The 16,762-nt window shown below is 36.7% G+C and overlaps 1 protein-coding gene across 5 annotated transcripts in view; it reads left to right on the top strand.

Moving 5' to 3' along the window:
• The window catches only part of LOC144433597 (vacuolar protein sorting-associated protein 18 homolog), a 320,975-nt gene that overhangs the window by 194,732 nt on the left and 109,481 nt on the right, over nucleotides 1-16,762 (top strand). For all 5 annotated transcript variants that reach the window (XM_078121923.1, XM_078121926.1, XM_078121925.1 and 2 more), the window contains 3 exons: nucleotides 7,254-7,389; nucleotides 11,930-12,076; nucleotides 16,392-16,485. In XM_078121923.1, the coding sequence (XP_077978049.1) occupies nucleotides 7,254-7,389; nucleotides 11,930-12,076; nucleotides 16,392-16,485 (377 nt within the window). The remainder of the gene's footprint in view (nucleotides 1-7,253; nucleotides 7,390-11,929; nucleotides 12,077-16,391; nucleotides 16,486-16,762) is intronic.

The following is a 16,762-nucleotide window of genomic DNA, read 5'->3' on the forward strand; positions in this document are numbered from 1 at the left end:
AATTCCTCTCAGTGCTTTTGGTACGCGAAATCTGCAACCAGAGGGGAGTTTTTCAAAGTATTGATTAAGGGGATGTGTCTTGTCTTTAAATATCCCACGTGTTATCCTCTTGGTGGAATTATGGTATAATTCTGATAATTGAATTTGCTGAGTTCCTATGAGTTTGGATGCTGTATTAATAACACGGCTGAGTTTATTTCTACTTGTCATGGTCAGATTTCCATACCATGTGGCAATATATAAGCTCAGCACACTTTCTATTAAGCTTCTATAAACCCTTTCAAGTATACATTGGCTAACGTTGAAACTTTTCAGCTTCCCGAGCAGAAACAATCGTTGTTGCGATTTTTTGTAAATCAAGTCTGTATTTTCCTTGAAAAACAGCTTGTTGTCAATGTCAGTACCAAGATATTTAAAGAAATTCACTATCTCAACCACTTCGTTGTCAAAGGTAATTGCATCTGGCATTTCTTTCCCCTGTCTTTTATCGCACACTAATTCTTTCGTTTTTCCAACATTGAGCTTGAGAAAACTTTGTTTGAACCAAGCTCAATCTGAACATAATACTGTGATAGGGTGAACTCATCTTTAAGACAACCCACAAGATCCATGTCGTCTGCATATTTAACCAAACTTAATATTGAATTTGTGCATGACATTTCGTTTGTATAGATGGAAAACAAAACTGGCGAAAGAACACAACCCTGGGGTACCCCTGTATTTAGGATGATCTCCTCTGATAAAATTCCTCCCTCTACATTGACACGCTGTGGCCGGTCGTGTAAAAACTCCTTCACCCAGAGTACAATGTTATGACTAGTATTCATATCTAATAGTCGCTGTAACAACAAATGTGGTTGGATATAGTATTAAAAGCTGATGAAAAATCCATAAAAAGAACTCGTACATACGAACCAGCATTGTCTAAATGGCTTGTTATCAAATTAAACAATCCATAGACCCTCCACCCACAATGCACAATCACACACAGACATGGACATACTAACACAATCACATACACACAGACATGGACAAACTAAGTTAAACATAATTATACACAGACATGGACATCAACACAGCTAACAGTCACACACACAGACATGGACTTAACAGTCACACACAAACATTCAACTAACACAATAACACACAGACATGGACATACAAACGGTCACACAGACATGCACACACCGTAACAGTCACACACAAATATGGACACGCTATAACACAATCACACACAGACATGGACATATAACACAATCACACACAGACATGGACATACTAACACAATCACACACACACACACACACACACAGACATGGACAAAGTAACATAATTATACACAGACATGGACATCAACACAGCTAACAGTCACACACACAAACATTAAACTAACACAATAACACACAGACATGGACATACTAACACAATAACACACAGACATGGACATACTAACACAATTATACACAGACATGGACATACTAACACAATCACACACAGACATGGACATACTAACACTGCAACAGATACACACAGACATGGACATACTAACATAATCACACACAGACATGGACATTAACGTGTACATGCAAAGGTTGATAATTTTTTCATTATTATGTTTATTTTGCCATAAAAATTAAAGAAATTGCATTCATACCTCTAAATATTATGCGCATTGGCAAGAAAGTTGCAAAAATACTTGCCCCCTTAATCCCCTATGGTTCGACTAACTTCGGCACCTCAGCCAGCTCATGAATGGTGTCGAGGTCCCATATGTTACAAAAGCCTTCTAAGCCTTTGTGCAATGTTTACTTATGAATTACTAATTACGCTAGTATTATCTGTAACTGTACATTTTGTTGTGTACCAGTTTAGTCTTCCGGCAACAATGGTTCCTCAGTGTTTTGTCGGCAGCACCCGTAGTGAAACGATCACCCTACACACATTTCCGAGTGATATAACTGAGTAGGTAACGGGTGAAGGCAGTTGAAACCATGCTGTAAAAAATGGACAGTGACGCCATACAGTGAAAGCCAGTAATGTTATCAGGGCTGGGGTTCTCCACGCCACCGGTGTAGCCATGATCCAAGCGAAAAACAAGGAAAACATATAAAATAATTTGAAATGATGTTTCACGAATCAAGAAAGCAAGTTAGCTTCATAAAATATTTTCAGTACGATAGGAATTTTTTGGAAACAATACGTAGTCCGACTGTATGTTTTGATTTCCATGTTGCTGAGAGTCGATCGTGATACATCACATGCACATACTGTCGCAATCTTATCAAAATAAAAAGATGCAACGCTAATTATAATGCCATTTTTGTTTCCATTGTTTTGTGTTTTGAAAGAAGATGAAACCACTTCATGTCACTGTGTGGATGGTAATGAACACAGTAAAAAAATGAAATAAAGTGCGTGTACATATAGTTTTCAAAAGGGATAGCTATCCAACAAACGTTCTGCTCAAACGAATTTGTGGGTCTACTTTCGCGAAGATTTTGAATGGTCATAGAATGTACTATTACGGCACATGCTACATCTGAACAACTTGAGACAATATTGTGGGGGAACTCATTCTGTTGTGTTGACTTCTTGTGAAACCATTTTCATCCAATCTCTGTATGATCGATGGGTATGGAAATATAAAAGATAATTTTCATTTCAATTAGATTGTCTGTGGGAGCTGTTTTCCACCCATTGAATAGTTATGTCAACAAAAGACGCTGATAACAGCCTTCACTTTATGTAAACAATACGGCTTCACTAGGACGTAAACAATACGATGGATGGTCCATGTTGCGGTACAAGACAGCAAGGCATAGTCAGAACACAAGCACTAAACTTGCATGATGGATTATTTAAACACAGTTATTACACATAATGTGTACAAGCCATGACTACATTTTTCTGTGAAATTTACATCGAAAAAAAACCTTATAAAGCAGTGTCGTTCAGTCTCTGTGGTTGACCACCACCTTCCTCACTCATTCACTGCCAGAGGAACTATCTTTACTGCTAGTGGACGTTGAATTTGTCTAAATCACACCATCAGATGTTAATGCTGGAGTGTATTGCTCTACACTTGAGGCATCTGACGAATATTCAACGTCGTGTTCTGGCGAAAAGATAAACTGACGAAGACGTTTGTGTTCCTCAAGTGACGTCACGATGTTCCAAAATCTATTTATATGCAAATGAGAAGTACTTCCTGAGGGGCTCTGTGGCTGAGCCTAGAGTGGCTCATTTTTAGCACAACTGAACTTGTTCAGTAGTGCTATAGGGATCGCCCGGCGTCTGTCTGTCTGTGTGTGTGTGTGTGTGGATGTGTGTGTGTGTGTGTGTGTGTAAACAAACAACGCTGAACCGATTGCCATGATAGTTGATGGGTCCATTACCTTGGGTGTCTAGTTGGGAAATTGTTCAAATCAAAATGATCGCATCACAGGTGTGTGATTTGGGTCAAAAAATGTGATTTTTGGTAAAAAACTTAAACTCAGAAACTACTGGGCAGATTGGTGCGAAATTTGGTGGGAACATTCTTAAGGGGGTGTAAAGTAAGATTTGTTTATGACATGATGATTCCATCACTGATATGCAAATTAGGGCTAAAATGTGTCTTTAATTCCAAAACTACTGAGCAAATTGGGCTGAAATTTAATGGAAATGCATCTAGGGATGTATGGACGAAGAAATATTAAGCATACCATGATTCCATGACTGATATGCAAATTAGGTGTAAAAAAGTTCAATTTTGGTCAAAAACTTATGTCTCAAAAAGTACTTGGTCACCGAGTCTGAAATTGGGTGAGATGTTTCTGAAAGTGTTATTCTGCACATTTTGACAAAATTGGCCCTAGCGACTATGACCACGCCCTTAGCAACAACCAAATGGCAGTATATTTTGGTAAAATAACAACATCATCTGGTAGGCAATTGAGTAAACATTCAAAAAAAATGTATGCAAATACCCTAGCAACCATGACCATGCCCATAGCAACAGCCAAACGGTCATGTATTTCACAAATATAACAACGGGGATAAATAGACAATTGAATAAACATTCAAAAAATGTATGTAAATATGCCTAGCAACAAGACCACACTCATAGCAACAGCCAAATGATCATGTGTATTGCAAAGATAATATCAGGAATTCATACACAAGTGAACAAAAACATACAATAATGTATGCAAATATATCTAACAACATGACCACGCCCATAGCAACAGCCAAATGATAGCATATAAAGATAGCAACATGGTTGGATAGGCAACTGGATAGTCATTCAGCATTCACTTATTGTTAGCATTGACTAGCATATGGATAAACATTTTTAAACACTGTACAGTTGTGCTACAACACCATTGGTGGTATTTTTTCACACAATTTCTCATGTCAGAGCTATTCTATACTGTCACAAAGCAGTCCTTTATTTTTATGGCAAAATGAACATAATGACGAAAAAAAGTATCACCCTTTGCATGTACACTTTAACATAATCACACACAGACACATTAACACACCAACATTGGACACAATACAATGTAACACAATCACACACAGACATGGACATACCGGTACTAACAGTCCGACACAGACATGGACATACTAACACAATCACACACAGACGACATACTTAACACAATCACACACAGACATGCATGGACATATACTAACAATCATACACAGACATGGACACACCAACACAGCTATACTATAGTCACACACAGACATGGACATACTAACAGTCACACACACAGACATGGACATACAAACAGTCACACGCAGACATGGACATACTAACAGTCACACGCAGACATGGACATACTAACAGTCACACGCAGACATGGACATACTAACAGTCACACGCAGACATGGACATACTAACAGTCACACGCAGACATGGACATACTGTACATAACACAATCATACACAGACATGCACGGACATTAACAATCACACACAAACATTGGACATATACACAGACAATTAAGAAGATTTGTCTGTGACATATACTAACAGTCACACACAGACATGGACATATACACAGACAATTAAGAAGATTTGTCTGTGACATATACTAACAGTCACACACAGACATGGACATATACTAACAGTCACACACAGACATGGACATATACTAACAGTCACACACAGACATGGACATACTAACACAATCACATAGACATGGACATACTAACACAATCACACAGACATGGACACGCTATAACACAATCACACACAGACATGGACATACTAACACAATCACACACAGACATGGACATACTAACACAATCACATACAGACATGGACATACTAACACAATCACACAGACATGGACACGCTATAACACAATCACACACAGACATGGACATACTAACACAATCACACACAGACATGGACATACTAACACAATCACACACAGACATGGACATACTAACACAATCACATAGACATGGACATACTAACATAATCACACATAGACATGGACATACTAACACAATTACATAGACATGGACATACTAACAATCACACAGACATGGACACGCTATAACACAATCACACACAGACATGGACATATAACACAATCACACATAGACATGGACATACTAACACAATTACATAGACATGGACATACTAACAATCACACAGACATGGACACGCTATAACACAATCACACACAGACATGGACATATAACACAATCACACATAGACATGGACATACTAACACAATCACACAGACATGAACATACTAAGACAATCATACACAGACATGCATGGACATATACTAACAATCCATACACAGACATGCATGCATGCACTAAACAATCATACACAGACATGGACACACCAACACAGCTAACGTACAGTCACACGCAGACATGGACATATACTAACAACGGCTTAACACCACTACCAACAACCGCAGACCGCCATTTTGACAGCTGTCACGTCAAATACATGTAACGCACTCCCATATACAGTCGAAACTTCGAAGATTTCAGGAAGTAGAAACATTTAGTTCGGCGTGCGTCACAGACTTCATACTGCAGATTTAATGGCAGTGACATTTGTAACATTGCATGACAAAGAAATAATATAAACTTTTTAAGGAAAACTGAATTTCTTGGTGTGTGTGTGGGGGGGGTTTAGTGTGTGTCTAGATGCGAGAGCGAAGATTTTTCTTGATCGTTGAACACGAAAATAATGTCTGGGTGTAAGTTTATATCATGTTCACTATATTTCTATTGAATAGATTCACTTCTTTCAGTATTATCAGATCGTTTATAGATGACAAAAAATATTGCTATCGAAAACATAAGTGCGAAAACATATTCGTGTGAACAATTTTAATTTTAGCCCTTCATTGCTGTAAATATTTTGATAGAAATCTATAAATAACTCTTTACTACTGTTTTGTAAATTCCATGTACTTGGTACTGCCAACTTCTTGACTAAAAACAACGACAATAAATAATCCATGACTCCATCCAAGATCTCAAGTAAACCATCCCGACATTACTGTTTACTGAATTTTTTTGCATTCCTAGACAATCACCAACTTCAATATCGTCCCTGATGTAATTCCTGGTCGCTCAGAAATTATATCCAATGTGGGATAAAGATTTCAGTAATTTTCAAATTTATTTCAAGACGTTATGATTGATATATCTTTCCCGCTCTAAAATAGAAATGGTGCAAGAAATACTGAGTGGCTTGTCCTTGTTTACAGAGTAGATTGCAGATTCTGAAGTACAGTGCCGCCCACAGGCACTAGTTTCCCGAGATATGTATCAGAATGTTTCTATCAGAATACAATACAATGTCGATAATATCGATGATATTGACGTGTTTTAGCCAATTGTATATGAAAGGGGTAAAATAATAACACTTGTTTCTGTGATCGTGCAAGTCCATCCACCGCGAGGTATTGACAAGGCATGTTTGTAACAGAACACACAACCCCCTGGACACAACCGTACGTATGGCAACGTGAAGTTTCAACTGGCCGTTTTATTCGGCAAACATTTAACAAACTTCAGATAAATCGTGTCATTGTTACAATCGGTCTGTGTGTGATAATGTGAGTGTGTCCATGTCTTGCTGTGAGTGTGTCCATTTCTTTGTGTGATTGTGGTAACGTGTCCATGTCTTTTTGTCACGTAGACTCTGTTTAAGGTAGACGAAAGGTAATTTTTGTTCATCTAATGTCTTATTTTGTTCGTTTACGAGAATGTATTTCTTATTTTCAGTTATGAAAAGAGTGCAATGTACTATGCGTTAACTGAGAGATCTTTTGAAGAAGTTGCCTTGAAGTTTATCCAAGTTGAACAGAGAGATGCTCTGAAGACATTCCTGATAAAGAAGATGAATGCTTTGAAAAACCATGTAAGTCAAGAACTAGAACTAGACCCAGTATATATAGTAAAAAAAAATAATATGCATAGTACACATTCTGGTTACAAGAAAGACAAAAGTTTGTGTAGGTTGGCCACTAGGAGTGCTGTTCAGCTCCAGTATACATTATGTATAGGTATGCATCGTACTTAATACTTACTAGCCATATTCTGGTTATCAGAGGGTAGACTTGATTGGCACCCCTGGTTTATCACAGTTTACATTGTTCTATTCATTTTTTTACCTCAAATGAACTGAAAAGATTCAGTAGTGCTGTAAACTAAGGCATGGTGCTGTGTCTGTCCATCTGCCTGTCTGTCTGTGTGTGTGTCTGTCTGCCTGTCTGTCTGTGTCTGTGTCTGTGTGTGTGTGTGTGTGTGTGTGTGTGTGTGTGTGTGTGTGTGTGTGTGTGTGTGTGTGTGTGTGGACAAGTTAAACTCAAAGACTGCCAGACTCATTGCCTTGGAATTTTCCATGTAACTATATATGGCCACGCCCTTAGTAACAGTAAAATGATGAGGCATTTTACAAAAGTAACAACAGGGATGGGTAGGTACATGTACAAAATGTAAGTGAATAATGATTCCAAAAATGTAAGCAAACATGCCTTAGTGTAGGAAAAAGAACCATGGCCATATACAGCCAAATACACTAATTTGCTACAATGTCATTCGCACTAAGTTTTGATCACACAACCACAACCTTCACTCACTAAAAGTGTTAACATACCAATAAGTAGAGTCAAAGTCCAGCCATTTCATGCCTATTAGTGTATCACAGACACTTTGACATATTTATTTCTTCCAAATTTCATTTAACATCATATCTACAAGTAATATAGGAGAAGACAATATACACAAAGGTTAACTTTTAGTGCTCATATCTACAGGTAATATAGGAGAAGACAAATATACACAAAGGTTTACTTTTAGTGCTCATATCTACATGTAATATAGGAGAAGACAAATATACACAAAGGTTTACTTTTAGTGCTCCTATCTACAGGTAATATAGGAAAAGACAATATATACAAAGGTTTACTTTTAGTGCTCATATCAACAGGTAATATAGGAGAAGACAAATATACACAAAGGTTTACTTTTAGTGCTCATATCTACAAGTAATATAGGAGAAGACAATATACACAAAGGTCTGCTTTTAGTGCTCATATCAACACTGAGTCCAAAATACATTGACCATTGCAAATGGTCAATTTCAGGGTCATTGTATACACAAAAAAGTGGAAATAGGCTAATTTTCTTCACCACTTTGTGCATAATATGGGTGATTTTTAAGGTCTGTGGCTTGAAAGTCTAGCCTACACAGAGACCTATGAACCATCTCTGGTTTGTGGCTTGAAATTCCAGCCAACTACAGAGACAGGTTTGTGGCTGGAATTTCAAGCTAATCACAGACACTTATGAACCATGTCAAGTGTATGGCTTGAAATTCAAGGTAGCCTCATCACCCTTGATTTAACAATCCAAGTGTGTAGTTTTTGTAAGGTCAAGTTATTGTTGTCCCAGCTTTCAAAACAGGTGTTTCATATATATGCCAACTTATTAATGAAATTACAAAGTTTCCTATACGGTATACCTACAAATTTTTCTCTACCAGAAAATTCTTTTAGATGATTTTGACTTCTTAAAAGGATTTAATCAACATTATTTGATTGATTGACTTCAAGTTGTCAATATTGTACGATTTTCACAGTTTTATACGTCAAATTAATGGTGCATTCACTTATTTTCAATTAAACATTGATATAGTATCATTGTATATTATTTTGAATGTGTTTAGGTTAGGTCACAGTTAGTTCCGGGTGTGCACCAAATATATTTCCAGGCAGCACTCAGTGAAATTTTCACTGGTTTATTTCCAACTATTTGATCAAATTTGACATTTTGATTGCACCAAGCATTAATTTTTTCATACATCAATTCACTAGACATTTTTAAGTCTGTATTTGTAGTTTAATGGAAACTGAACAGCAAATTGCTATATGAATGGCCTGTGAAGTCAACAATGTATGTTACAGATCTACGGGCCAGGGATCGTTACCCAAGTATCTTAAACCTTGGGGTAGAGTTTAAAACAAAAACAAAGAGAACACAAAAAATACTAATAACCCGAGATGAACTGAAAATACTCCCATATATCTTTGTATGATCCATAGATGTAGCAAGTTTCATTGAATTTGGTGCAGCCTTACACATTTCACTAATTTACAACATTCGCTCAATTCAAAATCAACAGCAAGCTGTGTACATGTAGTTCTAAAATGGAAATCTTATTTATTAAATTAAAAAAAATTGTTCTCGAAAACAAGGAGCAACTATTTTAAAAGAAAATATGTTGCAGGCATTTTTGTGGAATAAAATTCATATTAATAAATATTCCTGTCTACAATGATATAATTATGACTGTTCTTACTATTTGTAACAAATCCTGTCAGTATAAGTAGCTTGGTAATACACAATGTACAGAAATGATAGACTTTGATTTTTATCTCAATCCATACCAGTATGGTACAGTTAATATGGAGACTTCATATTAGTATACATGGTTTGAAAGAAGACGTCAAATTGGTGTTTTTAAGCTATATTGTATGATGCATATATGATGTGGATTATATGTGACTGTTAATATTAGATTTTAGCTCACATTTTACAACACAAATGACTTCATATTAGTATACATGGTTTGAAAGAAGACGTCAAATTGATGTTTTTAAGCTATATTGTATGATGCATATATGATGTGGATTATATGTGACTGTTAATATTAGATTTTAGCTCACATTTTACAACACAAATGACTTCATATTAGTATACATGGTTTGAAAGAAGACGTCAAATTGGTGTTTTTAAGCTATATTGTATGATCATGATGCATATATGATGTGGATGATATGTGACTGTTAATATTAGATTTTAGCTCACATTTTACAACACAAATGCAGTGCACATTTATAAACACGTCTTCTCTTAAATATAATTAATGTTGAGGAAAACAGAAAATGAATTGTGACTTACCATAGACTTGTTTTCTACAATATTCCAATAGAAAAGTTATATACATCATAATGGACACTATGCGAATGCATTAAGGAGGTATTTAATGGTACCTAAAATGGGTATCTGCGACTTGGATGTGCGACTCGTACAAACTCAAAAATTACATCTGCGACATGGTCGTACGACCAGTTGTGCTACCTGTCTGCGCTTGGTCGCTCAACGTCAGTTACGTCACTGCGACCGTCGTTCTTCCTGTATGTAGTATGTATGGCTAGTGCCACCACCCAAGATATTCTCGTGGCTGAACATTTTTCAACAAATAAATCACACCGAACTCCATAAATGCTTCCATTCTACCTTAAAACACCAAATGAAAACCGATTATTTCGTTTCTTGTGCAGTGCACAAACAATCAAAAATTCACTGTAGCGCATAGTGACAGCCATTGTGGGGGGGGGGGTGCATATACTGTGTCACGTGTGTATAATATACAGCTACAGGATTCAATATCGAGCTAGAAGCAAACCTTACAACCAAAATGTATTCATTGCATTTGAGAATCAATCAGGCCAAACTGAAAACATGATGGCAAGTTTCAAGAGCTCTTGAGATGATGACGTAGTTTCAAGATTTGTCGGCATGCGTACCTATTCATGTCCAACCTCATTTACTGGTATGTCACAATGTAATTATCACTTTCATTAGCGATACGCGTCCAAGGTCTGTCTTTCACAACAGCATACTTATTTGAGAATGCTTATTTAGATTGTTTTATTGTGTGATTAAAGTTACATTTTAAAAAAAAAACTTGGCCTCATCCGGACATTATGTACATAGTGTACTAGTAGTGATTTTTTAAAGGCCCCAATCTATAGTTACGATGAACTTGTCACTGTGGTACGGAGCGGAGAAGGTCCCATTCTCTGGGCCCATTCTAGACACTTCCAATACTAAAGCACCTCTTGATATCCCTGAACATACCCTTTACCTGTTTCTTTTTTCCACCTTAGTCAAGGTGTAACATTATGACTTTTAACTGAATGGTGGCCATATTTGTAATGAACAATCATGATTTACTGCAGAACTCAACAACTTTAATATACGGACACTCCATTAAAGTGTCTATCCCTATATTATTAGTTGTGCAATATCTTTTGAGACCTGAGCTTTGACTAAGACATTCACCTTTAGAGTCAGTTATCAAAATCCAGCAATTTCCTGCATATCACAGAATGATATATTTTAGTGTTTATTTGTTACCACCAATTTCTTTTGAAATCATGTCACCATTCAGCCACATAGAAGTAAAGTATTTGATATGGGGGGGGGGGGGGTCTGTGTCTTGTACGAAGACTTGTTTGATTCTATAGAAGATCCAAATGGAAATGTTCATTATACTATTTATAGTATGACATAGATTTAGTATATACATTTGCATCTATTTCGCTATATAAATAAATTAATTGTAATTCTAAAAACTAATTCTGATCTATTTGCATAATTTGATTTTGTAGGAGAAAACCCAAATGACAATGATCATCACTTGGTTGATAGAGCTATATCTCAATCAGCTGGGTACGTACAGGGACCAGGGGGACTCAACTGGATTTCTAATGTTGCAGGAAGAATTTCAGAAATTCCTGGCCCAGTCTAGGGTGATGGTAAGATGAACAAAGCTGTTATACATATACAGTATGGGGTACAGGGTACAGGAGTGTTTTAATTGTTATATAGTATGTTGTACAGGGGTGTTTTAATTGTTATACAGTATGGGGTACAGGGGTGTTTTAATTGTTATACAGTATGGGGTACAGGGGTGTTTTAATTGTTATACAGTATGGGGTACAGGGATGATTTAATTGTTATATAGTATGGGGTACAGGGATGATTTAATTGTTATATAGTATGGTGTACAGGGGTGTTTTAATTGTTATATAGTATGGGGTACAGGGATGTGTTAATTGTTATATAGTATGGTGTACAGGGATGATTTAATTGTTATATAGTATGGTGTACAGGGGTGTTTTAATTGTTATATAGTATGGGGTACAGGGATGTTTTAATTGTTATATAGTATGGGGTACAGGGGTGTTTTAATTGTTATATAGTATGGGGTACAGGGATGATTTAATTGTTATATAGTATGGTGTACAGGAGTGTTTTAATTGTTATATAGTATGGGGTACAGGGGTGTTTTAATTGTTATATAGTATGGGGTACAGGGGTGTTTTAATTGTTATACAGTATGGGGTACAGGGATGATTTAATTGTTATATAGTATGGGGTACAGGGGTGTTTTAATTGTTATATAGTATGGGGTACAGGGATGATTTAATTGTTATATAGTATGGTGTACAGGAGTGTTTTAATTGTTATATAGTATGGTGTACAGGGGTGTTTTAATTGTTATATAGTATGGGGTACAGGGGTGTTTTAATTGTTATATAGTATGGGGTACAGGGGTGTTTTAATTGTTATATAGTATGGGGTACAGGGGTGTTTTAATTGTTATACAGTATGGGGTATAGGGGTGTTTTAATTGTTATATAGTATGGGGTACAGGGGTGTTTTAATTGTTATATAGTATGGGGTACAGGGGTGTTTTAATTGTTATATAGTATGGGGTACAGGGGTGTTTTAATTTTTATATAGTATGGTGTACAGGGGTGTTTTAATTGTTATATAGTATGGGGTACAGGGGTGTTTTAATTGTTATATAGTATGGGGTACAGGGGTGTTTTAATTGTTATATACATGTAGTATGGTGTACAGGGGTGTTTTAATTGTTATATAGTATGGGGTACAGGGGTGTTTTAATTGTTATATAGTATGGGGTACAGGGATGATTTAATTGTTATATAGTATGGTGTACAGGAGTGTTTTAATTGTTATATAGTATGGTGTACAGGGGTGTTTTAATTAGTCCCCGCGGACGAAGTCCGGAACGGGGACTTATGGATTGGGTTCCGTCTGTCCGTCTGTCCGTGTGTCCGTGCGTCCGTCCGTCCGTCCGTCCGCAGCCGTTTCTTGGAGATGCCTGTACCGATTTTTTTCAAACTTGGTACAGGGGCAACATGCTATGGCATACATATGCACGTCAATTTGTTTTATGATACGATCCAATATGGCCGCCTAGCAGCCATTTTGTTTGTGAATTTTCCCTGTCTAAAGCCATAACTCAGACATGCTCACACAGATCTCATTCAGAGTTGGTATTAGGACAGTGTTCTATGGCATATATGTGCATATTCATTGTTGTCATGATACGATCCAATATGGCCGCCTGGCAGCCATTTTGTTTGTGAATTTTCATGTCCAAAGCCATAACTTAGACATGCTTGAACAGATCTCATTCAAAGTTGGTATTAGGACAGTGTTCTATGACATACATGTGCATATCCATTTTCGTCATGATACGATCCAATATGGCTGCCTGGCAGCCATTTTGTTTGCAAATTTTCCATGTCCAAAGCCATAACTCAGACATGCTTGAACAGATCTCATTCGAAGTTGGTATTAGGACAGTGTTCTATGACATACATGTGCATATCCATTTTCGTCATGATACGATCCAATATGGCTGCCTGGCAACCATTTTGTTTGTGAATTTTCCATGTCCAAAGCCATAACTCAGACATGCTTGAACAGATCTCATTCAGAGTTGGTATTAAGACAGTGTTCTATGACATATATTTGCATATCCATTTTCATATTGATATGATCCCCCATACCCGACCAATCCTTTATTGTTGTAGACATGTTCCATGTCCGACAAGCAGACACAACATATCTAAGTCTGTTTGATTTAGGTTCACAAGTGTTGTTGCGTGATCAGAGTAGTGCTAATTCCTTAAAACCCAATCATAGTGGGGACTATGTCATTCTCAATGGCTTGTTGTTATATAGTATGGGGTACAGGGGTGTTTTAATTGTTATATAGTATGGAGTACAGGGGTGTTTTAATTGTTATATAGTATGGGGTATAGGGGTGTTTTAATTGTTATATAGTATGGGGTACAGGGGTGTTTTAATTGTTATATAGTATGGGGTACAGGGGTGTTTTAATTGTTATATAGTATGGGGTACAGGGGTGTTTTAATTGTTATATAGTATGGGGTACAGGGGTGTTTTAATTGTTATATACATGTATGGTGTACAGGGGTGTTTTAATTGTTATATAGTATGGGGTACAGGGGTGTTTTAATTGTTATATAGTATGGGGTACAGGGGTGTTTTAATTGTTATATAGTATGGGGTGCAGGGGTGTTTTAATTGTTATATAGTATGGTGTACAGGGGTGTTTTAATTGTTATATAGCATGGAGTACAGGGGTGTTTTCTTGAGAATTAGTCTTATGCATGAATGTCTGGCCATATCATTACAACCAATTCTTGTCATTGTACATGTACAATCTATTTGTTGTTGTTTTTCATTCATATGTTTAAGAATGTTGCAGGTTATTTGAATATTTTAAACTTAGGCAAGTGCTTCAATACCAGGTTCTCTCCTGTTTAGTATCAGTCAAGTTATAAGGATTACTCAGAATTTATCTTTAATTTGCTCTGTCCGAGAGCTGTTTTTGTATTTAAAGTTTAATCCTGATTCACCTTTAAAGGCCAATGTCAGATGTCAGATGTAAAGAAAAAGTTGGTCCTGAACTAAAGAATGATCCTACTAGCATGTAAACATTTTGGCTCCCCTAGCTGTTAAGAATGATCCTACTAGTATTTAAACAGTTTGGCTCCCCTAGCATTGTTAAAAATAATCCTACTGGTATGTAAACAGTTTGGCTCCCCTAGCACTGTTAAGAATGATCCTACTAGTATTTAAACAGCTTGGCTCCCCTAGCATTGTTAAAAATAATCCTACTGGTATGTAAACAGTTTGGCTCCCCTAGCACTGTTAAGAATGATCCTACTAGTATTTAAACAGTTTGGCTCCCCTAGCATTGTTAAAAATAATCCTACTGGTATGTAAACAGTTTGGCTCCCCTAGCACTGTTAAGAATAATCCTACTGGTATGTAAACAGTTTGGCTCCCCTAGCACTGTTAAGAATGATCCTACTAGCATTTAAACAGTTTGGCTCCCCTAGCACTGTTAAGAATCAACCTACTAAATTGTAAACATTTTGGCTCCCCAAGCTCTGTTAAGAATAATACTACTAGAATGTAAACATTTTGGCTCCCCTAGCACTGTTAAGAATAATCCTACTAGTATGTAAACATGTTGGCTCCCCTAGCACTGTTAAGAATAATCCTACTAAGTGTGTAAACAGTTTGGCTCCCCTAGCACTGTTAAGAATAATCCTACTGGTATGTTAACAGTTTGGCTCCCCTAGCACTGTTAAGAATGATCCTACTAGCATTTAAACAGTTTGGCTCCCCTAGCACTGTTAAGAATCAACCTACTAAATTGTAAACATTTTGGCTCCCCAAGCTCTGTTAAGAATAATACTACTAGAATGTAAACATTTTGGCTTCCCTAGCACTGTTAAGAATAATCCTACTAGTATGTAAACATGTTGGCTCCCCTAGCACTGTTAAGAATAATCCTACTAAGTATGTAAACAGTTTGGCTCCCCTAGCATTGTTAAGAATGGTCCTACTAGTATGTAAACAGTTTGCTCCCCTAGCATTGTTAAGAATGGTCCTACTGGTATGTAAACATTTTGGCTCCCCTAGCATTGTTAAGAATGGTCCTGGTATGTAAACATTTTGGCTCCCCTAGCATTGTTAACAATGGTCCGACTTGTATGTAGACATTTTGGCTTCCGTAGAACTGTTAAGAATGGTCATACTAGCATGTAAATGTTGTGGCTCCCCTAGCACTGTTAAGATAACTGACATGGGATTTAAACACTTTGGTGTATCAAAGCTCAGATTAAATACATTATACTATATAGTAGCATATTGCAGTCTTGTATTCACAATATAATGACAACTAAGCATTGTTGTATTTGTGTCTCTTCTGTGTAGGAATGTCTACATGACAATAAGGCCACTGCCTATGACCTGATAGCTAGCCATGGTGATGTAGAAGACCTTGTATTCTTTGCTTTCCTAATGCAGGGTGAGTATCTCAATAGAATTATGCCCCAGTAGGATTTACAAGAATGACACCATGCATGATATGATGAGTGGAGCAACTGATGACAACATTTAGATGGGAATTCACTATTATCAGTACTAAAGGCCCATGTTTCAATAGGGGTATTGTTTGGCTGAGAGAAATAGGTGTTTAGCAGAACTATTAAAAGGCTTTAGGTGGAGATGCACAAAAAAATCATTATTTTGACCATTTTTGAGATTATTTGCTCTTTTGCCATAGTAAATATTCTTCTTTCAAC

Source organism: Glandiceps talaboti, chromosome 4 (genome assembly GCF_964340395.1).
Source record: "Glandiceps talaboti chromosome 4, keGlaTala1.1, whole genome shotgun sequence".
NCBI classification, from domain to species: Eukaryota; Metazoa; Hemichordata; class Enteropneusta; family Spengelidae; genus Glandiceps; species Glandiceps talaboti.